The following is a 27743-nucleotide window of genomic DNA, read 5'->3' as shown; positions in this document are numbered from 1 at the left end:
ATTCTACAGTCTAATCACCACTGCCAAAATGTTCCAGGGTGCCCTGCTGAGTGATTGTGTGTTGGAGAGTGCAGGGGGTTAATTCAGTCAGTGAGACAAAGAGTGATAAAAACATTTATTGTAAAACAGACCAATAAAAATGACAACTATTAAACTTGAATTTATATTTCTGTTTTTGCTTAGCAGTCCAGGATGCCGCTCAGCCAGCCACGCTCCAGTTTTTTCACTCGCCTTAGTTCTCTGGCCTGCGCCCGTGTCATTAAAGGGGCCGCGGGCTCGGCCGCCTCGCTTTCTTCCACTGACGGCCCCTTGGGTTTCACAATCCCAGTGTCCATATCCTCCTCGTCGGAGGAGTCCTCTTCCACTTTCTCGCTCTCCATTTCCTCGTTACTGTGTTTTGGTTTACTAAAGGGCATGAAAACAATGAAAACGGCTAAGCGTGACTGACATTTTTCAGCATAAACATGCATTTTCTCATGCAATGTGACCCATTTGAGAAACATTGCACAAATCGTTTTGTCTGCCTGTTCAATTTCATGAGGGCCACCAAATGAAAACAACCACTGTGTTAGCCTTCAATCAACACCTTCATTTAAAAACAGTGTTTTAATAAGTTTAAATGTGTGTGGAAGGGTAAACATATTTTATTTTTGTTTTAATTACCGTATGGTTTCTTAATCACAGATTTTCACCTAATGGAAGTGGGTCTGGATCCTTACCAGATTCTTTCAAACTAGGGCTCATTTTACTCGTGTATCACTCCTCTCTCCAATGATATGGTCTATTTTGATATATATGTATTTCAAACATTTTTGTAACATAACTACATTTAATTATAGTTACATGTTAGCGCTAACTACAAGTTACTGGCTGGTGCCAAGTTCTAACACTGACGCGCTAGTGGTAACATTCAATCATAGATAAAAACGGCTTGCTACTTGAAAACACCGTAAGAGGAGTGGGGAAGAGAGAGAAAATAATAAAATAAAAATAAATAAAACAAAAACAAATATTTAAAAAAAAAATCAAGATAATGGTGTGTTAATTTAGTTTGCTTTGCTTAAAGATGTTTGTAAAATAGCAATGATTTTGTCGTCTGTTGTAGTTTTGACCAAAGAATGACTGAGCTCCAGTGAGCTAACATTAATAGCTATCCTAACTATGCATTAGACGATCGGTCCATATTGAACTCAAGCACTGACGCAAATGAATAAGCTTTAACAATACGACTCAAATCTTTTGGCGAACTTTTCGGTGTGCCTTGAGTGACTTGTAAATAATAGTCATTTGGCGTAGAGATCAACGGCCCGGAAGAGGCGGGCTCAGTCCTTAAAACCGGAAGTGTGTGGTATAACCCACGTCGACTACAGCGAACGTCAACATATATGTAGTTGACAGATGAAGGACTCGTCTTCAGTGGACGGGCCTTATTATTCATGATTTCAGAGGCATTAAGCTTGATTGCAACAAAAAAATTGTCTCACAACAAAACAAATTGTCAACGTACCACTGTACTAGTAAAGTATTGGATTGGGAGTGATTGAACTGACCTGGAGTCAGTGACTGAGATGAGAAGTGACTGTACAAACATGGAGCAGAGGAAAGTGGCACCGGGGAGGACGTGGGCAGGGGTCTGTAGAAGCTGTCAGAACAAACAAACAAAAAAGATTAATCAATAAAAGATTTACAATAAAATAACATTCTTATGATCCCCATCCATAATTCTTGATTAAAACCCCAACCTCCTTGATAGCAGCAGAGCCCTGCGGAAGCTGCACTCTCTCTGCCGCGTCATAATGGTCTGGATGGTCAACATCGTTTCCTCCTCGTCGCTGCTGGCCCAGCAACAGGTGGAACGGCGTCATGGCAATGGTGTCATCAATGGCAAGCTAGTAAGGGGTAGAACGTGCATCATCAATACATCAATGCAAGAGACGGAAAAGAAAGAAGAACATGTTTCATCATCCTCGCTAGAACGGACTGACGCATTTCAATTCATTTTAATGGGGAAATTGTTTTGGTTAAAGTAAAACAACAGAGGAAAAATATTGTTTCATTGTCCTATTTTTTCTAGATTACAAAAAAACTATACATTCATTCATTTTTTCACACCGCTTAGGTCGAGGGCGTGCTGGAGCTTGCCGCAGCTATCTCCGGGCGAGAGGCAAGGTACACCCAGAACTGGTCGCAAGACAATCGCAGAAAAACATTTGATTAAAATGATTCAGTCAATATTTAGTGCAACTCTTTTGTCAATATTGGAAAATAAATAATGTATTATGTAAATGAATAATATATATATATTTTAATCCACCCACCCATTAAAATATCATCTTAATGTTTTTTAAGTGGGTCAATTTAACCAGGTGCATGTTCAATCTTTAAAAAAATTAAATAAAAATCCATCCATTTTTTGTACCGCTCATTCTCATTAATTAAAATAATAATAATAATAAATCAGTCAATTGAATATCACTACAGGGTGTAAAGAAAGAGGCCAGAATTGCTCATGGGTAATTTTGACCCACTGCATGTTTAATTAAAAAATTTTGTTTATTACATATAAAATACTAAGTCAATATTTATTCCTTGTTTTGCAATACGTGAAACATAATTTAAAAAACATTCTAGCTTCTTGAAATGGTTCAGTTTGACCTGGAACATAAGAGGGTTAATTAAAGGACACTACTATATTTACACATACCATTGAACCTATTTAAAATAAAACCCTATTTTTAATTTGACTGTCCTGTGTTATGTTGTGGGTCAAATTGACCAGCTTAAAAAAAACATGGAAATAAAATGGATGAAACTTCAGCTCTTTTATCCATTTTATTATTATTTCTTTAAGATATGTAGATATCATATACATGGCATATTAATTATGTAACAGTGACACATGGGGCAAGGAGGAAAAAGGATTTTGCACTAAATATTGACTGAATAGTCAGTGATGTTCAAATTTGTTCATTTTTGGACTATTTTTATTTATCCATTCATTTTGTGATAATTAAACATGCAGCGGTTCACATTGACCCATGAACATTTATGTTAAAAATAAACATAACAGGCGGCACGGTGGCCGACTGGTTAGAGCGTCAGCCTCACAGTTCTGAGGAGCCGGGTTCAATCCCCGGCCCCGCCTGTGTGGAGTTTGCATGTTCTCCCCGTGCCTGCGTGGGTTTTCTCCGGGCACTCCGGTTTCCTCCCACATCCCCAAAAACATGCATGAATTGGAGACTCTAAATTGCCCGTAGGTGTGACTGTGAGTGCGAATGGTTGTTTGTTCCGATGTGCCCTGCGATTGGCTGGCAACCAGTTCAGGGTGTACCCCGCCTCCTGCCCGATGACAGCTGGGATTGGCTCCAGCACGCCCGCGACCCTAGTGAGGAGAAGCGGCTCAGAAAATGGATGAATGAATAAACATAACAGGTGAGTTCATGCACTGTTGTACTGTCATAAAATATAGTGAAATCTAAGATGGGCCAAAGGGACGTGGATGTTTACTATAATTATTGCCAAGATCATAAAACACCATATACTGCACCTGTTTATTTGAAGCCATCAGTCGGTTTTCCTCCGCCTTGGTGATAAACGTCATAAGGTCCTGCATAGGAAGAGTCCGTGTCATGTTAAGTGAACTACAGTCAAACGCAAAAGATAATATGTTTGGTTTGTGTTTCCCCCTACCATGTGCTGGCTAAGGAAGTACAACTGGGATCGGTTGAGCCATTGACAGTTCTCGTCGGAGCTTTCCTGCATGGTATCCCTCGGGAAGAAGACGGCCCGGGTCACCTTTCCCGGACACACGGCCTTCTGGCAAAACAGCGGCCGCGGCTCGCAGGGCTTAAACACAAACACTGAGCAGAAGAAGGATATTACTACATTTAAATGATTGGCAATTATCCATTCAAAAACAATGGCACAACATTAAGAAAGAGAACAGCTTCTACCAGAAAGTGATTTTCCCCCATTTTAAATAAATGTCACCTGATTTAACCCTCCTGTTATGTTTCTGGTCGCACTGACCCATTCTTAAATTGAAAAACCTAGAAAACTTCTTTTTCAATTGAAAATAGAAACTTTCACTTTTTAAACCCTTTATCACGTTGCAAGTCAAACTGACCTGGAATTGTAATACAAATATTTCAAAATCCTGGTGGCCTCCCTTTTGTTTTTATTCTTATTTTTACTATTTACAGTATGTGCACATTATTTTGTAATTTGAAAACACCCATCCATGGTATGTTAAATATATGTGAATCAAAAGCAGAAACGTATGAAGGCTAACTAATTTGTGACGAGAAACAATCAACAGTGAAAATTGTACACCATTTATGTTCCAAAAAAAGAATCCAAAATAAAAAGGGTGCGGGGGGACTTCTATCTAAAGCCCATTTTAAAGTTTACAAAGATTTTTAACATCTGTTGCATTTTCTCCCCCATTTTAATCCTGCTGTTATGTTGCTGGCCAAATTGACCCATTATCAGAGCTGCTAACCTCTAGACATTCACTTCCAGAACAATTAGTGTAAATAGTTGTCATAGGAATCGGATAAAAATAATTCTGCATAATGTTCAATTACACAACCTACGTAGTTCTTACTCTATGATCATAATCCTAAAAAAAAAATATTCAATGTTATTTATTTATTGCATCAGCCTGAATCAAACTATATGTGATTTCAATGTGCCATCATCAAAAATATCTGTCTCTATGGACTGTATAAACGTCCAAATTAAAACTCAGCACTCTATTTAGCAAACAAACAAATAACATTACCGATAGATTGGATTGGCATTGTATTTTGTGCAATGTACTTGTACAAAGGTCTTCTGTTGCATGCTATTTTTGTATTTCCTGTATCCACTTTTGCTACTGTAACAATGCAAAGGTTAATAATAATAATTTATTATATTAATATACTTTTACAGGTGACTTATACAGTGACACACTAATTCATTTCTGGTTTCAGATGGCTTCGTGTGTTGCTGTGTATTTTATTTACAGTCAGACCTATGTGACAAGTGCACTGTATCACCCAATCATTTATTTCGGTGTTTTGCGACGACGCTACGATAGCTTAGCAATTAGCATGGCTTTCCTGTCTTTCTCCATTAAATAGATCTTCGCCCTCCGTTCGTGATAACGATACTTGTCAGAAGTGTAGCATATTCACTGCTGTGGAGGCGATGATTAGTGACTTATGCTGCACTGACACTGGACACAAAGCCAACTTTCGCCTCGGGTACGAGCGGCTCAACTTCGTGTAGCTCGCTTCTCCTCTCTCCACTTCCCCTGAGGCATCCATCTACCTGCAGCGCGTCATTTCATTAAATGGACTCTCATACTCCTTAAACTAATCCTGTGATAAATGTTGCCCACTCGGCATCCTTTGCAGCCCGGTCACCCTGAAGAAGGATCCCTCCATTGTTATCCCTTCCAAAGGTTTCTTCCATTTTCCTCCCTACCAAATTGGTTTTCTTTTGAGTTTTTCCAGGTGATTTTTATGAACTGTGGGCCTGTGAAGCCCTTTGAGACTTGTTTGTGATTAAGGGTTATATAAATAAACAGATAGCTGATCACCCATAATAAGCCATAAACATTTGTGGTGTACCAAATACGCAAATGTAAAAGGGGAGTTACCAAATTACAAATGTGGTGCACCGCACGGTATAAAAGCTTACAGTCAGTACATCCATCCCGACTGCAGAACGCCGCCATGTTCTCAGAAAGTGGGTCAGAGAGCAGCAAGCTGACGTCCATGGAGGTGCTCCACTCCACTACCACACAGAGGACAGGAGAAAGACCAAGCAAACAACATTAGACACATACAGTATGGATACCGTATATGTTTTAACTGAATAACACAGCTTTACGGGAGCACGTGAGGAGATTCCAACAGCAGAGCAGGTTCTTCTCCGTTGTCCCAAGCAAGTATTTGGAGCAGGTTAGTTGGCCAAAACCAAGATTCCTGGTAGGGGAAAAGAAAAAAAAAAAAAAACGCTCTTTTTTCCCCCCTCTTTCTTTACAACTGTGACTCAAGATTCCAGAGCCAGCTCCATGCATATTTTACAGGATTAGTCCCACCCCGTGAAGACTTCCAATTAGAACACGCAAACAGGGTTTGAACACCCACAAAGACGAATAATCGGATGCCATACATATAATGTCAAATAAAATAGCTCAGGACTATTAGAGGGTTAAAACTAACGCGCCTCAAAACTCAGGCTACACGCACTGATTAGCTCTCTTCCGACCATAGTCAGCAAAGGTCTGATGATCAGATGCCTTTTAAACATAGTCCTGAGTGATTATCCTGCAGTACGCGGTGTGTTAAGAGTGACTTTTCATCTCAAGCACACCACACACTAGTGGTTAAATGATTTAGGATTTATTCAATATTTGGGAGTTGCACAATGAGTCTAGAGATGGTTGGCTTTGAGGTCAAGCAATTACGTCGGCTCAACACATCCAAAGGCAGGTGGTGGTTATACAAGACGGTGCTACTGGCAGCTGTCAAAACAGCTGAAAGCATTTTTTTCCCTTCCCTTCAAGAAATAAGTCCCTGTCTGCTCCCAAATTACATAGTAATGTTCATATTATTTGAGGTTATGGAATATTTTTTTTTTTTAACCTGTTATGTTAGCATCTACGCAACAGCGATGGTGTTCCTGTGTTTAATTTGATCGCCGGTTTTATGTTTTGTAACTGAAACAGAAAATCAATCACGATAAATACTCGTTATACGTATGTTAGCGCCACTACTCACCATTTCAATCAATACCGCAATGGTGTTCTCAACCTCACCGATACTGATTCAATGAGGACCATTCCTTCATTTTTCATCAAAACATTACATGTATTAGCTTAAGTTTCAGAAGTTGCATGCTTTTTTTTTTGTTTTGTTTTTTGCGTGGGTCAATTTGAATGATAACAGAAGGATTAAAGAAGGCTGACTTTCAAAAAATTTTACAGAAATGAGGAACAACACCCATGAGTCCCCTCAGTTCACTGAGGGCACATCTGACTGCATTTTTGAGTGTTGAACAATAATGCAAAGAATCCAGCACATTGCTGTGTTGCAACGGCAACCACAGGTGGAGCTTTTTCAGGAGTTAGCAATTCCTGTCGCAAAACTGACACAGAACAAAAAAATGCTTGCTTTATTTCCTGTTGATTGGATTATTTTCATTTTTAAGTTTTGCTGAGCCACTGCAAGAAGTGTTCCAAAGCCTCTCCAGTTCGTCCAGAATGCTGCTTGAGCGCTGACTCGAGCGTCGTCTAGAAGAAATAGGACCGTTTTTCCTATACGACACTTTATTGGCTCCCTTCACAATTTAGACTAAACAGCACTACATGGTCACTGGTCAAGCACCTTTATACCCTTTTCCCTACTTTTTGCCCCTCTTTTCATTGGGTTTGCAGAGTTAAAATCTAATTGTGGTTGTGTGTAGCTCCAAATGCAAAAATCTCTGTTCAAAAGCAAATGGAAATTCTAAGCAACAAATTAACATTTTATCGGCGAAATTGGAACAAAAATAACTTTTTTACGGCCCAGCCATGTAATGTCCCAGAGGCTCCACTGGTTCCCATGACACCACTGCCCGCAAAGCAACAATCTAGGGTACAATTCCCACGTGAAACCACTGTTTCAACATTAAACTGCAATCAACTAAATCCTTATGAGAATCGTCAGACAAACCTTTTCCAACTCTCACGATCTGGAATTTGTCATTTAAAGGGGACATGTTATAGAAAATTACTTTATAATTGTTCTGCAGTGAACCAGTTATTTGTAGGAGATAGGGATTGAAAATCCGCAATTAACGCCCCCTCAAAAGGTGGTTGTCATTGCATATACAGGTATGTGCCAAAAAAATTTAATATCGAGGGAAAGTCCATCTATCCATCCATTCATTTTCTTTACCGCTTAACCTCAATAGGGCCGCGGGCTGCTGGAGCCTATCCCAGCTATCTTCAGGCGGGAGGCCGGGTACACCCTGAACCGATCGCCAGCTAATCGCAGAGCACATAGAAACAAACAATCAGTCACACTCACATTCACATTCACACCTACCGGCAATTTAGAGTCTTCAATCAACCTACCACACGTTTTTGGGATGTGGGAGGAAACCGGAGTGCCCGGAGAAAACCGACGCAGGCACGGGGAGAACATGCAAACTCCACACAGGCGGGGCCAGGATTTGAACCCCGGTTCCCAGAACTGTGAGGCCGATGTGCTAACCAGTCGTCCACCTTGCCGGCCAAGGGAAAGTCCATTTATTTTAATAATTTGTTTCAAAAAGTGAAACTTGTGTTATATTAGTTCACCACACAAAGTGAAATATTTCAAGCCTTTATGTGTTTCAATTTTGATGATTATGGCATACAAAAATAAATCCAGTATTTCACAAAATTTGAATATTTAATGTGACCAACAAAAATGGACCTTAAAACACAGAAATGTTGGCCTTCTGAAAAGTATATTAAAGTAATATATGCCTTCAGTACTTTGTTGGGCCTCCTTTTGCATTAATTACAGCATCAAGGCAGCATGGCATGGAGGTGATCAGCCTTTGGCACAATTCAGGTGTTATTGTAGTCCAAGTTACTTCGATATCGGCCTATGGATCATCTGCATTTTGGGGTTTCTGGTCCCTCATCTTCCTTTTGACAATCAATTTTCAGTGAGGTTCAAGTCAAGTGAGTTTGCTGGCCAATCAAGTACTGTTATTCCATGGCTATTAAACCAGGTATTGGTAGTTTTGGCTTTGTGGGCAGGTGCCAAATCCTGCTGGAAAATACAATTGTGTGCAAAGCTCGTCGGCAGCGGGAAGCATGAAGTGCTCTACAATTTCCCTGGTAAACAAATGTGCTGACTGTTGACTTGATAAAAGACAATGGAGCCGCACCGGCAAATGATGTGGCTCCCCAAAACATGACTGACTGTGGAAACTTCACACTGATTGATTTTTGTGCTTCTCCAGTTTTCCTCCAGACTCTGGTACATTGATTTTCGAAAATTTACTTTTATGTGAAAAGAAGACTTTGGACCACTGGGCAACACACCAGTACTATTTCTCCTTTGCCCAGCACAGATGCTTCAGATGATGTTTTTGGTTCAGGGGTGGCTTGACTCATGGAATTCTACAGCTGTAGCCCATGTTATGCAGACGTCTGTATGTGGTTGTTCTTGATGCACTGACACCAGCCTCAGTTCACTCCTTATGAAGCTCCCCCAGATTTCTGAATTGCCATTGCTTGACAATCCTGCGGTCATCCCTGTCATTTGTGCACCTTTTCTGGCCACATTTTCCCCTTCCTCTTAACACTCTGTTAATGTACTTTGATACAGCGCTCTGTGAGCATCCAGCTTCTTTTGCAATTTCTTTTTGACACCTTTTTTCCTTATGGAGGGTGTCAGTGATGGTTTTCTGCACAACCATCAAGTCAGCAGTCTTCCCCATGATTCTGAAGCCTACTAACCCAGACAGACCATTTCAAGGCTGAGGAAAACCTCTGCAGGTGTTTTGCGATAATTAGCTGACAAGATTGGCACACAGGGAACCTACAATGTTGAACTTCGTCATGATATTCTAATTTTGCAAAATACTGGATTTGTTATTTTTTTTGTCTTCCTGCCATAGTCATCAAAATTGAAACAAATAAAGGGTTGAAATATTTCACTTTATGTGTGGTGAACTTGCCCAACCAGTCTACATGTGTTTGGTGGACTTGGATAAGGCGTTAGTTTGTGTCACAATCATGAACCCATGTTACATAAACAACTGTATTCAGAAGTAAAATTATACAACACAAACAAACCACCTTCACGAGGCTCATCAAAAGTATTAGCTAACATACTAAACGAAATAACAAGCTAGTACAAACTGAAGTTACAGCACACATGGGCAGACTAATTACTAGCTATGAACCAATTTACCTCATTAAACAGAAAAGCTAACTGCCCTGTTTCTTTTATTTATTTATTTATTTAAATCGGAATCAGCTTTTTTGGCTAAGTATGTTACAAGGCACACAAGGAATCTGACCTGAGATCACCCGGTGGCTGGGACAGTGTGGTTAGGAGCTCCCAAGTGGCCAGGCTCCACACAGTCACCACCTCCTGGAAGCCGACGGCGAACAAGGAGCCGTCGGCTGAGAAGCAGCAGCACCTAGGCGCTAGGCTGTGATAAGAGCCCACGAAGTTGCACGCCCATGCGGGACCCTCGCCTATACCGGTAAGACACATCCCGAGAAAAACAGAACAGAGAATTTTAATGTATGCGGGTGACATGGGCGTACATTGAAGCATTCCATTGCGAAGGATAATTAATCACTTTTATAAGGTAAAATTGGAGATAAAAGGCTTCTGTCACCTATCCACGCTTTATGTTTGCGCAATAAATCTATTATAAATAAGTGTAAAGTGAAGTAACCTTCACCCTCCTGTTACCTTTGTTTCACAGGAACGAAAATGTTCCTGGGTCAATTTGACACTGGCATTGTTTGACATTGTCACTGTTGTCATTAACTCAACTTGAATCTTTGTGAAATACAACATGTTCAATGTATCTGTTGTATGTATCCGTTACTAGTTTGTAACTGTAGAATAGGTCAATTTGACTCGGCAAAAAACAGGAGGGCCCTTCTGTTATGTTGCAGATCAAATTGACTTGTTTTTGAAGTAGCAATAAACGGGGCTTAAATTGGGTAGAAATGCTAATACAAAAATGCATGAAAAAACAAAACAAATGTAAGGCCAGACATTATTGCAGAAGATGTTTTCTTGATTTGTTTTTTTTTTTCAATATTGTTGTGTAGATATTTTGCTAATGTGTCCATACACTACATACACACGGTGAAACTGCTGCCTCCACAAGTTGAGAAACCTTTCTTGGCTTAACGGGAGCTGATTTAAAAACATAAGCGTTAAATAAGCCTTGGAAACGCGGACTCCTCACCAGACGCCGAGTATTTTGGAATGGCCATCTCACCTTCTGTGTGGGTGGGGGGCAGCATCTGCTGCCAAGCTTTGAAGTGTCCATCCTTGCTGGCGGAAACCAGCGTGGCGGTATGGTGGTCGGCGGCGGCGGGACTGAAGCACATGGCCGTAATCCGAGCCTCGTGGGGGGCTGAGATGGTTGTGTCCAGCACAAAGCTGTAGATGATGAGGGCATAGGCTTGACATTTTTGTTTCTGTTTTAACCCTTTGTATCAGTCAATATAATTAGTTGTCATGTTGTAGGTCAAACTGACCCATTATCCAAAAGACACACTTCAAAGTATTTTTTGATAGGAAGGAGAAAGTATTTATCCTGCTTAGCTTAATAAATGTAATCAACATATAAAATTAAAATGGAAAATTTCTGACCCTTTTGGATAAATATGTCCCTGTGTCATATAGACCCAGGAATAATATTGCTGTTCCTGAGAAACTAATGTAACAGGAGTGTTACTACACCATCCGAATAAAACGTATCTCCTATATGTATTGAGTTTTAAACTTTAATGCGGGTCAAACCCGTGACCCAAAACACAACAGGCGCTAGTGTGCTGTGCTATACCTTTGCGTTTGTTCGTCAAATGTCCACAGTTTCATATTAAGCTCCAACTCTGTCGCTTTCTGTTTTCTTTCTTCAACTGTTGCCAGGCGCTTCCCAGAGGCATCGAAAGCGGCCTTCACCACCTCAAACTGCTGCAATCCCAACTCATGAATGTACTCCTGCTGCACAATATCCAACTACGGGAAGGAAATGCATGACAATCAAAATTAGGGGAAAAAAAATTGTGACTGACTGATGTAGCGACTGTTAAGAATGCTTACGTTGAAAAGCAGCTTATCTCTTTGAAGGGAGTAAAACTGCAAGTGGCCTGGCTTCCCATTCAGCACCAGGGCTTTGCTGCGAGGGTCCACCATCAAGTCTGTGGCGATGCTTTCTCCTACACACGTTCACAAACAATGTGTGATATTGATTTGGGGGTGTATGGGGTGGGGGGGGGCAAGCTTTGATTTCCTGCTTTCTTTAATTGCTGTTGCTTGATAGGGTTTATTCATGTTTGTTGGAATTAGTTTTGCATTATTTAGGGGGCCTCAACATGCCCAAAAACTCCCTTTTTTTTTTTGACACTTGCTACTGTACGTGTAGTATGGCGTCAAAGTTTGTTGATTTGCTTGAGGATTTGCCATTAAAAAGGGGAAGCAAGGGATCGTTGGGAGCTAAAGGTAATTGATCTCAGCGGGAAATGTTTTATTTGGTCAACATTGTAGTTTTTATTAACAAACCTATGCAGCCTAATCCTTTAAATTAGCTCTTCTGGAGTTGGTTACTCACCTTTGACGAGGCCCTGAATGATAGCAGACACTTTTACACAGCTCTGGATAATTGTGATTTCTGAAAGAAGCAGGGGTGGTGGAAATCACAGTTAACAATTGTTTACAGCTCTTTATTCTCATATTCTGTTTGGTTACCCAGAACTGTTCATTCATGGGTAAATGTGGCCAATTAACCATCAAAAATAAATAAAGGAAAAAAAATTGAACACACCAAAACACCATTACCAACTTTTCAGTTCAGTTAGTGTTGTGCTTTATCGTGATAATGATATATATCCCAATATATTTTTTTCACTTAAAATTACATGAAATGACAATTTTATCTGATCTTTTCTCCCTTTAGCTATAAACATTTTACATTAAAATAATAAAATGTATTTTAAAAACTGATAAAAATGTAAAAGCCAACATCCAGCAGCCAAACAAATTCCATTCAAAATACAGTGGTGCCTTGAGATACAAGCGCCTTGACTTGCAAGTCTTTCGAGACCCGTCGCTTGCCTGATTTTTTGTCTTAAAATAAAAGGTACCACTGTATTGGAAAATCCCTTCCCCCCTGACATTTAACATGTTTGAAAATTTAAAAAAAGGCAAAAAGAAATTAGCAGTATTATTTTTTTTACAGTTTTTAAAATGTTCTTTCCAGACTTTTCAACTGCCAAATTTCACCTGCAACATAAGAGGGATAAATATGGGTCAAAAGATAAAACACAAAATTTCTTACTGTTATTTGCATGTGAGGTACAGAACAGCGAGCCATCAGGAGAGACGGTGATGTGTGTGATTGCGGCACCGAGGCGGGGAAGAAAGTCTCGCTGACTTTCCTGACCGTATTTCCACTGGACGAGTACAGACTCCACACCTCCGCTCAGCAGGTTGGTACCTTGTGATATTTAAAAAAAACAGCCCTAAAACATATTGTCAATTTATTTCTACAAAAAGAGTAAAGAGGTCATGCTGTGTACCTTCTGGGGTGAAGCACAGAGAGCTGACAGCGTTGTGATGCCAGTGTAGTGTAGAATATGTGTACTCCTTCATGTGGTTGAAGTTTCTCCTTGAGGATAAACACGATAAGAAAAAAAAAAACAAAAGGGTTATGTTACCAATACACCAATATAAACATCGCATTGATTTAATTGTACGCAACTCACCACAAGCGAATCTTTCCATCCTCGTGTCCGGTTGAAATGACGTCATCTTTCGGGTGACAGGCGACGCATGTGAACGTGTTCTTGCCTCCCTTCTTGTTGTCGTGTTTCAGGGAAAAGCTTTTGACAATCCAGCAAAGACAGTCAGACAGTGGGTGCATTAAGAGCTGAGATCATCAGGACAGAGTAAGTAAAAGTACAGTGGAACCTCAACAAAACAGACCATGATATAACAAATAAAACGGACCGCCAGGACTAAACAAAGTGTCTAAAAATAGTTTCTATTTGTCACTTGAACTCGGCACGTTAGACGACGGTTCGCACATCTGCCTCACAGTTTCCGGGACACAGATGAACAATATGATTAGACGTGCCTCCCGTGCCTACGTGTTGAACGTGGGGTATTGACGTGGAGGCCATGTCATGATGGTTATATCTATTGTGTATTGTGCCGTAGAGCGCAGTGCTGGCAGAGAGAGAGAGAGGCATGGCGGCAGTGTTAATGCTGCGGAATAGAAAAGATAAATCTCTGGAGTCTGGAACATGCTATTTTTGGTACAGTAACATTTTCTGTCAAGCCATTCACCTTTGGCAACAGATTTGGAAGTAGGAAGCACACTAATTCCCCGCAGCTCATGAAAGCGACTCGCCTGTGACGAGTACTATAAGTCAACAATACCACCATGACGAAGCACAAAACTTTCATTTTCAAGCTTTACTCATATTTATTTACAATAACTTTGTACTGCACTGGGGGTTTTAGGCTGCGAAAAAAATCGACAAAACCATAATTTTGTATTGTACAGTAATAAATGCAATGGAAAATCGGCTACATCGGACCATTCCCCCACCCCACCCTATCAGTGCGTTCTGTCAAGGTTCCACTGTACCCTCTTTTTTGTAGCTCACCTAAATTCCTTATGCTTCTTGAAGAAATACACCCGCAAATGCAAACCCTTAACTGAAGCTGTATACTCCCCCTATGAGAACGAAAGGTTTCAGACAGTGGATCATATTTTCAAATCTGCTCATTGTGACCAAACCTGAATAATAGTTTTGCAGCAATATATCAGTAAGCAAACCACTACATTAACCCTCTTAAAGGCTTGAACTGTATGAGAAGTGTTATAAAAATACAACACTCATTCTGCCGGAGCCGTGCCGCATTACATTGCTTCAAGAACGAAAGTATAGATTTTTTTTTTTAAACAGTTACAAATAAAATAGTTAGGTTATAAACATTTGAGTAAGCCTGTTTTGTTAAAAATTGATACCTGTAATGCTTTGGTGCAGAAGGAAGTGGCCAGCCACGAAGTTAAGTGCATGCAGATTAATTTTTGCCAATTACACTGCTTAAAGCCTCTTTATACTCCCGCGGTCACGCGGCCGACAACACCCGAATTGCATCACGTGACCAACGCCTTGGAACGTGCGGCCCCTGTGCGGGTCCTATGCATCACTTGACGTGCAAACGGTTTTGGTGCTGCCCGTAGAATGCCACGGAGATCATCTCTCGTGATTGGTCCATTTTAGTCACATGCTGTGATGACGTACTTGGCGTGACCCTTGGTTTTACATACCATCTACGCCGCCACCTTCTTGATCAATTTTGCAGCATAATTAAACGTATCATCTGGTCATCTAGATGCACTTAAACACTACAGTGTAGTGTATAAGTGCTGACACCACAAATGAAAATGCATACATTGTGTTTATGGGCGCTTGCTGAGCCAGGCTCAGGAAATGAAAGCCGTAATTGCCGTTGGCCCAGTAGTATACGGGACGCGCTGAACAGTTGCTCACTCGGATTAGACAAGGTCGCTGCTTTAAAAAAGGTTAATTTCAGGGAGACAAAGGGCGTGTATTAGGTGTAATATAATTCTTGTTTCTTGGGGTATTCTGATGAAAGCATGTCACAGAAGTGTTACTAAATAGTTAAATTATATATACAAATAATATTTTAAAAAATTTAATATGATAAAATTAAGTAAGCAATATGATCAAATAGCCATTCAAGATGTCTGACAGTAGTGCCATACACACCCCTCTACCAAAGGCGATGGATTCTGGACTTGCGCTGACGTCTGGGAGCACAGCTGAAAGTTCTAGGGCCTCCACTAGCTGTTCTCCACTCTGAGGCAGATGTAGCGTCACTAGCTGGAACAGCTCTACACACACACGCACACACACACACACACACACACACACACACACACACACACACACACACACACACACACACACACACACACACAGCTTGTGACCTTTTACCTAATTTCTTCCCCCCTTTACTAACAGTGAAAAGCCCACTCAGTATTGCCAACTTGTCTCTGGCACACCCTAGTGGTACTCAGGAAAGACCCTGAACCGAAATGAACTGAATTTGCATGCTCAATGAATGTTACTCATATTAGGTGGCTACACACAGTATCTGAAATCCATGTGTGCTGGCAAACTGTACCTCATCTCATTAAGAAATCGGTTTCCAGTCACATTTTTTGGACAAATATTACTTGGCTTCACAAACTATACTTCCTGACAACCACGTGGAACACTCACTTGTGCTTTAATTACTGTTACCCCACCCCCATAGGATGGCAAGGGTGACGTGTTGTGCATCTGAGGAATCGCTTACCAGTTCTTTGGTAAAGGGTGATGATGAAGATGACTCCTTTGTGCTTTGTTGAGCCATAGATGCCATAAATTGGTTGTCCGACAACGTAAGACTGGAAGAGATAGAAATCAGTCATTCAACAAAACAGACTGCGAGTCAGTCATTTTTCTTGTGGAAAGAAGTTAATATATATATATTTCTATAATTATAATGGCAGAACCTAGGCTCCAGCACACCCGCGACCCTAGTGAGGATAAGCATACAGAAAATGGATGGATGGATGGATGGATGGATGGATGGATGGATGGATGGATGGATGAACTGGCCCTCGCACCCTTATTAATGGCAAATACTCGAAATGATCATCAGATTTTTACACCATGCTATACCCATATTCAATAGCATAAGGTGAAACAGCTTAACAATTAGTGTCATCCTTCTGTCTAGAACAGTGATTCTCAACCAGTGTGCCGGGGCACATTAGTGTGCCATGAGCGCTCTTCAGGTGTGCCGTGGAAAATGTATAACATTTTACTTAATTGCTCAAAAAAATATTTATTTACAAGAAATAATGTATATCTTTGTTCATCTATTTATGCCAGTGAGGCATAGTGACAGACAGAACAAATAAATGCTCTTCTATTATATGGCGGTAAGTACATACAGTAATTAATGTATCCACTTTTTGTGCCATTTCTGTTTCTTGGTGTGCCGTGAGATTTTTCAATTGTAAAATATGTGCCTTGGCTCCATAAAGGTTGGAAATCACTGGTTTAGAATACCTGGTTGCTTCCATGGAATTTGAATATAATGGCTTCAACTTCAGTCATGGTTTATTGAGATATTTTTGTGCATCCTGGTAATATGGACAGGTCCACCCAAGTTTGTGACTATCTGTGAAATTGGTGTTAGGAGCTAATTTTTTCAAAATTTACACAAACCACTACTGAAGGAATTCTTCCCAAATGGCCCACTTCAAACCAAAAAGGCTGGCATCCTGTTCACTTTTCAGATACTGTAGACATGTCCAGCAAATTTCATGTCCATCAAGTGAAATTGGTGTGAGGGGCTAATTTTTGATATCGTTCCACATGGCGCTATTGGGGGAATTTGACCCAAAAATCAACTTCCTAGTCGAGTTTGATAATGGGTCTTTAAGAAGTTTGTCCAAATGTGTTCATAAAATAAAACCCGCCAATACACAATATACATAAGACACAAAAACAACCAAAAATAAAAATCACCTTAATGAGGATACCATCTGCAAAGTCCCAAAGCCTGACAGTGCCATCTACAGAACAAGAATAGACCTGCAACAAAAAAGATACACAACTATACTGAATAATTAATTCTATATTGTCGGGCTGCGACTAAAAATTATTTTAATGAATGGGTAAATCACTTGAGTATTTTTTTTGTATCTAATCAAAAAGCATGTTTTATTATCCATCCCTTCATTCAAAAATTTTATATTTCCATCTGACAGGGCAGAAAACACAAACAAATTGATTATGATTCAGTTATTCGTTTGGTCTGTAATGTGTCAGAAAACATTTTCCAAAGTAAAAGCAGATGTTTGCAAATGTCTTATTTTGATCAAACACAAAGATAATCAGTCTGTTTTTATGGAGGACTAAAGAAATCTGAGAATAATTACTGTTGAGTGGCTAAAATCAGAGGATTTGGACAATTTTAATTTTAAGTTAAACAAGGCTTTAAATGATTAATAGATTATTAGCGCTTGAACTCACCCTCAAAATCACCATTTGCTATTCGCATTGACAGTAACGAATGAACAAATCAGATAGAATCGTTACTCCCTGTACTATTCCAAAATAATAGTCCAACATATGAAAAATCAGCTGGCACGTTTTGGCCGATGCGTTTTAGCTCCCGCTCTCCTTCTGGAATTGTTTTATTTTTTTTTAACCTTAAAATGGCTTACTTTAAGCAGGATCCGTTTCTGTACCTTGGCCAAAAATAAAAGCCCGGGTCTGTTTTGCCTGTCGGCGCCATAGATCGTCGCTGCCTAGTGCCTTCATGCCTTGGAACAAACTGCTGACTTTCCAGCTCGTTACTTAGCCTGCTGGCTAGCTAGACAGGGCTCACATCTTTCATGCTGTGTTGGATAAACCATCTCAAATTCAATCTGCCCCTTTTGTTCATAGTGCTTCCATGAATAGCTGTGCTGCTACTCGGAGCTAGGCTAATGGAACCCCCCTTCAGCGGAGAGTTAGTTTTGACTTTTTTTAAAACCATCTTTACGGCAATCTTCGTGAAGCTACAATGCATACATGCACAGAAGTGACGCGCACTAAGACAAAATGGCACCGGATGTAAACTGTGGAATATTTTGTGTTTTTTAAAGTAAATGCGGTGTGGCAACAGTTGCAGTTCTTGTCAGAATAAAGTAAATAGTATGTTGTGCTTTGATTCATTGCAATTCAAAAGCGAAAATTACTATTCTGCGTTTGTTTTTTGGGTTTCACTCTTGAGTTGATTCGACTCACCAATGATTCGTTTGTAGCTGTATCGATTATCAAAATAGTTGTTGGTTAATTTGATAACTTATTATTTTTCGATTAATTGTTGCACCACTACTATATTGTACAAACAACAACTTGAGTGTCCTGTTATGTTGCAGGTCAAGTTGATCCATGTTAAAGTAGCTCTTCTGCTTTTGTGTAATCCACATATTCATTGGAAATTTTTCATTTCATATATTTGTATAACGTTTGAACATGAATTTTAAATGAAAAACGTGCATTAGCCTCCTTCAACCATGGCCTGTGAGAGGTAAATATTAAATATTGATTCAAACATGTTACTGAGACACCCAAGAACGATTTCAAGATTAGATGGATTGCTCCGGAAACATGAGTTGTGCCATTAGGACTCCTCAATATACCAAAGATGAAAGTACCTGCAAGTGGTTGGAGGGCTTGAGCAGCACACCCGTCACCAGGTCGGTGTGTCCCCGAAGCTCGTGAATGCACTCCTCTGTGGTCGTGCTGTACACCTTGACACACTCACCGGCAGCGCACAAGAGAAACCTGAAGTCACACCAAACAAGAGCTTATTAAGGGGGACATATTATGGAAAATTGAGTTGGTAAATGCCTGTGTACAAATAGCTTGTTGTGTGGAGTGCCTGCCCAACCATGAGGTGAGAAAGTCAACAACCAAGTAGTAATCGTTCTTAATTTCTGAAAATGTGTGCGTGAGTGACCCGTTTGCTCTTCCTCACTGTTACAAAACATTTGGGCTAATCAACTAAACCGAAAGAACCACTTTTACACAATGGCCGAAGCACTATCACGTCAAAGCCAACAGGTAAGCAGAGCTGCAGATTAGGGTTGATAAATTGGAACTATGACTTCAGTGTCTACTCTGTTCCATGATTGAGCTATTAATGCAATGTACTCATATCTCAAATGGTGAGTGAGACACAGGATGCTGGGCGGATATTGTGGCGGTCCCTTCAACATCTATTGGCGGCGTATCTGAAACGCTCTCATATCTCGATTTTTGGCTTGCAAACAAACAAACAAAAATGAACCAAGCGACAGCTCATAACTCTCAAAAAAACGCCACACCGCTACATCAATTGACAAGTGTATTTTCATGATGACCAGTGAGAATGCAATGGAATGTCTATGGGTGCTTTTTATTTTTTTAACCGAGGCTATCTGAAGGGGCGGGACGTGCGTTGACGAGACCCCACCCCCATTTAATTAAAAAATATAAATAATAATAATTTAAATACATTATTCATCTCTTTAAAGTAATAACGCTAGCAAAACTGGGATTAGAATCAACATGACGTCCATAAACGATGTGGCACGGATTTAACCAATGCAGAACAATGCGTGAGTGTCCAGACCAAAAAGAAAAAATGGGGACAAAGTGTCAGCGCATTCCATGTTTGTGGGTGGCCCGGGAATCAAAATAACCAGGATAACTTCACATTGTGCTCAATATGGTTGCACACAACCCTATACAATCAAAACAAGGGAAGTGGTAAAAAAAAATCAAATGTTCTGTATTGAAAGCACAGACTTTGGCATTGACAAGAAAAGTAAGCCTGAACAAAATCGGTTGAGAAATTAGCAAGTTCTGATTTATTTACAATGTTTATGTCATTGCCTTTAAGGGGAACGTTGCCCCCACCAACGTGGCCGCAACGTAGGCACGTCGTTAAGCCGAGCTGCACGAGCGCGCTGGCGTATCAAGTCTTCTCCTCATACTGTATCCGTTGTCCAGACTTTGTTTTCTATGGCTGTGCAGTGTGTCACATGCACGAGACAGAACAAGCCTGTTTCAGAGAGACAATAAATAGGGTGCGGAAAGTCTGCTACAATTCGTGATCCTTGGGGTATACAGACAGAAACAAAAATCCTGTCAAAATGTCAATTCTTGATCCTTGGGCTATTTTGAGGAAAGAATGCCATAGGCGTGTTCTTAAGGAACGTGGGAATAGTTTTCAATTGTTAAAAAAAATAGGTTTCTTAAGCTTTACAAGACGTTGTAATGCTAATGGCGCGTACCGGCATTAGAATCAACGCTGTACAACTTGACAACCGTTCTAGTCTTCACCAAAGCACGGAGACCGTGATCAAACGTGGTGAAACATGCGCTTACTTGGAATCGTTGGTGACAATAGGCGCCCGAAAGTTGATTTTACTGCCGCCGCGATGAACCACGCGGATATCTGCGTGTTCCACCATCTTTTCCCTGTGAGTTCAACTTTGACCCTACGACCGTCTTGCTGACGTAAAATGTGAAATAGCGCCACCAACAGCACTGGAGGTCTTCGCGTAAAAATGTACAAAACTGCTGAAGTGATAAAAGTACTGTACTCACACTACTTGCGTAAAAGTAGTATATACTTAGAAAGACTCTGGTAAAAGAAGTACTGATTCAATTCCTTTACTTTAATAGAAGCAAACAAAAAAAATACAGTCTCTGAAATGTACTAAGTACAAAATTAAAAATAAATTTACCGTCAGTTATATACAAAACCATTTTCGATAACTTAGCAAAACGAAAATAAAACTAAATAGTTCCCTCTTGTATAGTGCTTGAGAGAAGAAAAATGCTAACTAGTGTTGGCTCATGAGATCAAAGCAACGTGTTTCATTGGGTTTGTTAACGATGTGAACATTACAGACTAATAAAAGAAACGGTAACACCAAAATAACATCTGGAAGATTAGACTGACTGATCTTGGTTCTCTGATTGGAATATATACAAAAATATAATATAAATGATGGAATCAAAACATCTGCATTACAACACTATACATAATGTACATAATATGTAATAAATAAAAGCAAAATTAAAAAAATCTGCTTCATGTTTTTCGCTGGAGGGTTCAACTGCATCATTTCCGCCATCATTTGTTTCTCTTGCCTATTAAAAAATGCAAATGGAATGTTCATCCTTCCATTTTCTGAGCCGCTTCGCCTCACTAGGGTCGTAGGCGTGCCGGAGCCCATCCCAGCTGTCATCGGGCAGGAGGCGGGGTACACCCAGAACTGGTTGCCAGCCAATCGCAGGGCACATAGAAACTAACAACCATTCGCACTCACAGTCATGCCTACGGGCAATTTAGAGTCTTCAATTCATGCATGTTGTTGGGATGTGGGAGGAAACCGGAGTGCCCGGAGAAAACCCACGCAGGCACGGGGAGAACATGCAAACTCCACACAGGCGGGGAGGGGGATTGAACCCGGGTCCTCAGAACTGTGAGGCTGACGCTCTAACCAGTCGGCCACCGTGCCGCCATTTGGTGGACATGTCTATCATAACTGGATGCACAAAAATGTGTGTGTGTGTAGATTATAAAATCCATCCATCCATTTTCTTTAACGCTTATCCTCACTAGGGTCGAATATCTGAATATTAATATTGTATACAATGCTTCTAATAAGATAGATAAGAACAGAATAAACACATCTGCGACTTTTTTATTGAATGAATGACAAACAGTACAACATTTCAACCTTCACAATTTTCAGCATATACATCTGCGTATAAGAATAGTAATAACCTTTTAAGTATTGATTACAGAGTGATCAGCATAGTATAAAATGATCAAGAAATAAAATAAACGACAATAAGTACCCCAGTGAGGATAAGCGGGGCAGAAAATGAATGAACGAATGAATGAAGTAGAATGTAAAGTGCATAGTAAAACAGGTAAATCAACTATGGATATTTTTCAGTCTGAGGCTTCAAGGAAAAAAGCTTTGGGCACTCTCACCTTCCTATTGTTTATTCATTTGATGGACCTGAATATAGAATTACATTCTAATTGGAAAGGGACAAATCTGGGAGATTTTAAAACTTTTGCTTGTGAATGAAAACCCTGGCATAAATAATGATAAAGTTAATTAAATATTCAAAATTACTGTCGTTTGTGTTACTATAGTAACAAATAACATCTTTCAGATTAAGAGTATAGGGGGCTTTAGAAGATTTAAAGAAATGACACGAGATCAGACCAAAATTTCAAAGAATAAATGAGCAATTATTTCTGTCAGTTCCACAGAAAGAGCAAATACAGTAGTACTAATGTCAATACATTTGTAAGTCAAATAATTAGCACGGTATATGTAAAGTAGTGATGATGTACGTCACGTCCGCCTCGTTGCGGAAGTGACGTCCCAGTGCCGCTCCGTCGCCATGGTGTCAGTTGGTTTCCGTGGGCTTCACCGCCGGGTGTGTGTGATAACCGGGCGTCCAGTCGAGTCGACACCATGACAATTGACACGCGGCTACCGATAATGCGTGACTTGTCAAGGAAGGGGCGAACAACCATGAAGTTGGCGACGCTGCTCTTTTACGGCGGCGCTCTGGGGCTCCTCGCTGTCGGCCTGAGAGAGTTGTTCACTGGCTTTGAGGAGAACCGATGCAGTATGACCTACATGTACGAATACCCCGAGTTTCGGGTAGGTAGCAAAGGGCAATTTATGACCGCTAAACTCATTAGTCAACTTTAATTTATCAAGCGTTGCCAAATGTAAGGGAACTTTGACATGAACAGGGAAACTTTGGTGTAGGACTTAATGAGGCCGCCATTGCACGACTTGTCCAATTAACTATTGAAGTGTACAGGGACACTTCGCTTTTGACGGACTCGAATTTGTACGTAAGTCGGAAAGCTCTGCCTTTAACGCCCTAGTAAAAACACAATTACAACATTGTACGATAAGCACCTCAAGGCTGTACATTTGAAACAATCAAATGTAAAAAAACAACAACAACAACGTTAATGCTACAACTGTGTCATACTGTTAGAGTTAACAACAGGGGTCCTCGACGGTGACGTTTTGAGGTTACGAATGGGGGATACTCAAGGCGCATAAAGGCACCCTCAGTTACTACCTTACTCTTTCATTGTTATATTTCTGGCCAAGAAGCGATTTTTTTTCTCTCTCTCCCCAAACACATCTACTGTAATTATGACTTTACAACTGAATTAGTAAGGGCTGGGTATTGTTAAGAACCTCTGGATTCTATTTCGATTAGGTTGCAGTTCAATTAAATATTGACTCTTTAGGTTGCGATTTGATTCAATATTGATTTACACGCTTGATGTCAATTCAGTAAGAAGTATAAATACACTAATAATTAAGTGTACCTGTTGACAGTTAAAATTGTAATTTAATGCCCATGTTAACATGCGGGATGTCACCTCACATTATTGAGCAATAAAACATCTAAACATAAATATTTGCACAATAGTAACTTATTTTTACATATGGAGTACAAAAGTGAAAAACATGACTGTTCTGTATAAACACTGAAAAAGTAAAGTGTATCTAAACTTCAATATTTATTTTCTCTTGAAAATTGTGATCTAAATAACTATCCATCCATCCATTTTCTGAGCCGCTTCTCCTCACTAGGGTCGCGGGCGAACTGGAGCCTATCCCAGCTATCATCGGGCAGGAGGCGGGGTACACCCTGAACTGGTTGCCAGCCAATTGCAGTCTAAATAACTAATTCTATAATAAAAATTATAGAATTAATTAATTATAAAATTATATATTCTGTACAATGCAACTTATGTGCAAAGCACCCCCACTGGTCAGGACGTGAATCGATTCAGAGTATTTGCTGAATCAATATTGAATTGTGGAGGGGAATATTGCAATGCATCGAGTTAATATTTTTCCCTCACCCCAAGAATTAGTAGTGTTGGTTAGTATTAGACAAAGGCGAGTTTCCACTTGCGTAAAATTCCGTGGTACGTCACTGCTGTAGGAACGGAACCGGGGGGACCCCCTGTATACTTGTCATTTGACTTTGACATTCTCGTGTTACTGTGTAGTCATACACTTGATTGAAAATTATGGATGTTAGCCAGCCCAGCTTCCCAGTCATTAATTGGCAGAGGAACTTTACAAATCCTGACCTCATGCTTCCATTTCTCGTTACACTCGTGGGCATACCAGCTTTTCGTGAGCTGTCTGGAACAATGCAAATAGTTGTCAACTTGTCAAGCAAGTCAGGCATGAGTTTTCTGTCGACTCACAGCAGGTGGCTATTTATCTGCGTTTGATCGTCAGGTGTCATGTAGATAGTAAAAAAACTGAAAGTCCATTCAGTAGTAAAGTGCTAACCAGGTACAGTGATGGTGGCAGTTATGTTTCAAATCCAACCATGATGGGTTAAAATCTGATACAGAAGGATCATGTTTTATATATATATATATATATATATATATATACACACACAAAATATATATAGTTTTAAGCCTTAGAATAATCAACACACTTTAAGCGCTTTTAAACTCATTAAATCACTCTTTAAACATTGTAAATGTAGGCAAGCATAAAGCTAAATGTGTAGAAAAAAAACCATAATCAGAATAATGGAATAAAAAACAAAAATATGTTTTAAATTTTAAGCCTTAAACTACTTCTCACAGTACAATCCCATTGAAACGTTTTTAAAAAAAAATTTCAACACATTGTAAATGTACCGGTATTACAGCAAACTTTATATTGTCCCTGTCGGACGGAATCCTCGCTTCTCTAAAATCACTACATTTCAGGAAATAAAAAAAATATGTAATGAACACAACGTACCTATTCTGCACCAAAGGTGTACAGTGATCCATTTTCAACAAAACATGCTTACTCAAACGTATCTAACCTGTTTTCACTTATTGTCTAAAAAAAAACATGCAGACTTTCAATGTTGAAGGGACAAAATACAGCACGGCTCCTGCAGTTTTACAACACTTCTAACACAGTTGAGCATTCAAGAGAGTTAAGAGATTATTTCTCAAGCTATTGTCAACACTTTAAATTTGTAAATAATAAATGTGTAAAAAATAAACAAACAATGTGGGGACAGATGAAAACAAATTTAAATGTGTAAAAATGAACAACAACATGGAGACAGACATGAAAAAGTAAAAAAAAAAAGAAACACATTTGAACATACAATGGGAAGAAAAGGTACGTAAGGTATGTGAACCCTTTGGAATTTCTTGCATTACTGAATAAATTGTTCATCAAATATAGACTGATCTTCTAAATCGAATGGTGCTAAATTTATCCTGATCGTTGTGCATGTGTGATCTGCATCTACAGGAAAGGTTTGGGTGAGGTTATTGCTGCCAAAGGAGGGTCAACCAGTTAATAAATCAAACGGTTCACTTACTTTTTCCTCCGTCCTGTGAATGTTTACATGTTCAACAAAAATCTGAATTTTTTTTCATGTGGTAGTCATTTCCGCAGACTGTTTATGCTTGTGATTTAGATGAAGATCGAACTGCATTTTACAACCAATTTAATCATAAAATTAAGAAATTACCAAGGGTTCACATTCTTTTTCCTCCCACTGTACAGTGCTGTGAAAAAGTATTAACCCCCTTCTCAAATTATTATATTTTAGCATAGTTTCCCCACTTTAAGGTTCAAGATAATCAAACAAATGTAAATGTTAGACAAAGATCAGAATCAGAATCATCTTTATTTGCAGGTAAACAACACACAAGGAATTTGTCTCCGGTAGTTGGAGCCGCTCTTGTACGACAACAGACAGCCATTTGACAGAAAACAGTAGATAACCCAAGTAAACAAAATGTTGTTTTTAAATAGTGCTTTTATTTATTAAGGGAAAAGAAAAATCAAAGCTACCTGGCCCTGTGTGTAATGTCCATCTTGTTAAATAATGAATTTACTGGTTAATTTTGCTTCCTTTTCACTAACCACACCCAAGCCTGATTACCTCCAGACATGTTCAATTAAGACATCACTTCAATAGAATCTGTTTGGGGGAAAAAAATGAACTCGGGCAAAAGATCTCAAAAAGCTACAACAAAATGCCACAATCCAAAGAAATTCAAGAACAGATGAGAAATAAAGTAATTGACATGTATCAGTCTGGAAAGGGTTTCTAAAGCTTTAGGGTTCCAGCGCACCACTGTGAGAACCAATATCCTCAAATGGAGAAAACACGGAACCGTGGTGAACCTTTCCTGGAGTGGCTGGCCTACAAAAAGAACCCCAAGAGCACAGCAATGACTCATCCAGGAGGTTACAACCGGACCCAGGTTAACATTTAAGAACTGCAAGCCTCCCTTGCCTCGGTTAAGGTCAGTGTTCATGACTCAACAATAGGATGAGACTAGGCTAAAATGGCATCCATGGCAGAATTCCAAGATGAAAACCACTGCTGACCAAACACAACGTAAAGGCTCATCTTAATTTTGAAAAAACAAAACAAAAAAAGACAAAAAAAACCTTCTGAATGCTTCCTAAGACCTTTGAGAGAATATTCTATGGACTGAAGAGACGAAAGTTGGACTTTTTGGAAGATGTGTCTTTTGTTACATTGGAATAAATGTAACAGCATTTCAGACAAAAAACATCATGCCAGCAGTCAAACATGGTGATAGTGTGGTAGTCTGGGGCTTCTTTGCTCCGTCAGGCCCTGGCCCACTTGCTGTGATTGATGGAACCATGAATTCTGCTCTTTACTAGAGAATCCTGATGGAGAAAGTTTGTGTATCATTCTGTGACCTCAAGCTGAAGCGCACTTTGGATTCTGCACCAGGACAACGATCCTAAACACACCATCAAGTCAACTTCTGAATCGCTTATATATAAAAAAGTGGCCTAGTCAAATTTCGGACTTGAATCCGATTAAAATGCTGTGACATGACCTTAAAAAGGCTTTTCATGCTTTAAAACCCTCCATTGTTGGTTAATTAACGCAATTCTGCAAGGAAGAGCGGGCCAAAATATCTCCACAGAGATGTTCAAGATTCATTGCCAGTTATCGAAAATGCTTGATTTCAGTTTTTGCTGCTAAGGTTAGCCCAACCAGTTATTAGCTTTAGGGGTCATTTACTTTTTCACACAGGGCAAGGGTAGCGCTGAATAATTTTTTTCCTTAATAAATAACATCATCATTTAAAAACTGCATTTTATGTTTACTTGGGTTATTTTTGTCTATTTACATTTGTTTGATGATCTTAAATAAAGTGTGGAAACCATGCAAAAAAAATAACATTTGAGAAGGGTCCAATACCTTTTCACGGCACTGTAGGGGACGTCCGCAATATAGTGGGACTGCAATAGGTGACCCGCAATATAGTGGGTGATTACTATATAGGAAT

The 27743-nt window shown here is 39.7% G+C and overlaps 2 protein-coding genes across 4 annotated transcripts in view; one reads left to right on the top strand and one right to left on the bottom strand.

Moving 5' to 3' along the window:
* Positions 1-101: 101 nt before the first annotated feature.
* On the bottom strand, positions 102-20837 carry wdr75 (WD repeat domain 75). The gene is made up of 21 exons (XM_061692408.1): positions 20744-20837; positions 19027-19156; positions 17348-17413; positions 16125-16215; positions 15533-15657; positions 14399-14469; positions 13493-13609; positions 13307-13395; positions 13066-13224; positions 12340-12399; positions 11832-11947; positions 11572-11747; positions 11002-11165; positions 10057-10237; positions 5881-5975; positions 5689-5784; positions 3691-3860; positions 3548-3607; positions 1743-1889; positions 1551-1642; positions 102-405 (listed from the first exon to the last, which is right to left on the bottom strand). The coding sequence occupies exons 1-21, from the start codon at positions 20827-20829 to the stop codon at positions 180-182; spliced, it is 2517 nt and encodes an 838-aa protein (XP_061548392.1). The 5' UTR covers positions 20830-20837; the 3' UTR covers positions 102-179.
* A 1949-nt stretch (positions 20838-22786) lies between these two features.
* The window catches only part of pgap1 (post-GPI attachment to proteins inositol deacylase 1), a 29020-nt gene continuing 24063 nt past the window's right edge, over positions 22787-27743 (top strand). For all 3 annotated transcript variants that reach the window (XM_061692398.1, XM_061692397.1, XM_061692399.1), the window contains exon 1: positions 22787-23055. In XM_061692398.1, the coding sequence (XP_061548382.1) occupies positions 22864-23055 (192 nt within the window). In that variant the 5' untranslated portion in view covers positions 22787-22863. The remainder of the gene's footprint in view (positions 23056-27743) is intronic.

Source organism: Phycodurus eques, chromosome 12 (assembly GCF_024500275.1).
Source record: "Phycodurus eques isolate BA_2022a chromosome 12, UOR_Pequ_1.1, whole genome shotgun sequence".
Taxonomy (NCBI): Eukaryota; Metazoa; Chordata; class Actinopteri; order Syngnathiformes; family Syngnathidae; genus Phycodurus; species Phycodurus eques.
The sequence above is the reverse complement of the archived record's forward strand: the minus strand, read 5'-3'. Positions and strand labels throughout refer to the sequence as shown.

Coding starts and splice junctions, on each gene's coding strand:
- wdr75 (XM_061692408.1), bottom strand. CDS start 20,829: ATGGTGGAACACGCAGATATCCGCGTGGTTCATCGCGGCGGCAGTAAA. Junction 14,470..15,532: donor CCATCGCCTTTGGTAGAGGG/GTGTGTATGGCA, acceptor TCGTTCTCATAG/GGGGAGTATACAGCTTCAGT. Junction 13,610..14,398: donor AAGAAGCATAAGGAATTTAG/GTGAGCTACAAA, acceptor GATTGTCAAAAG/CTTTTCCCTGAAACACGACA.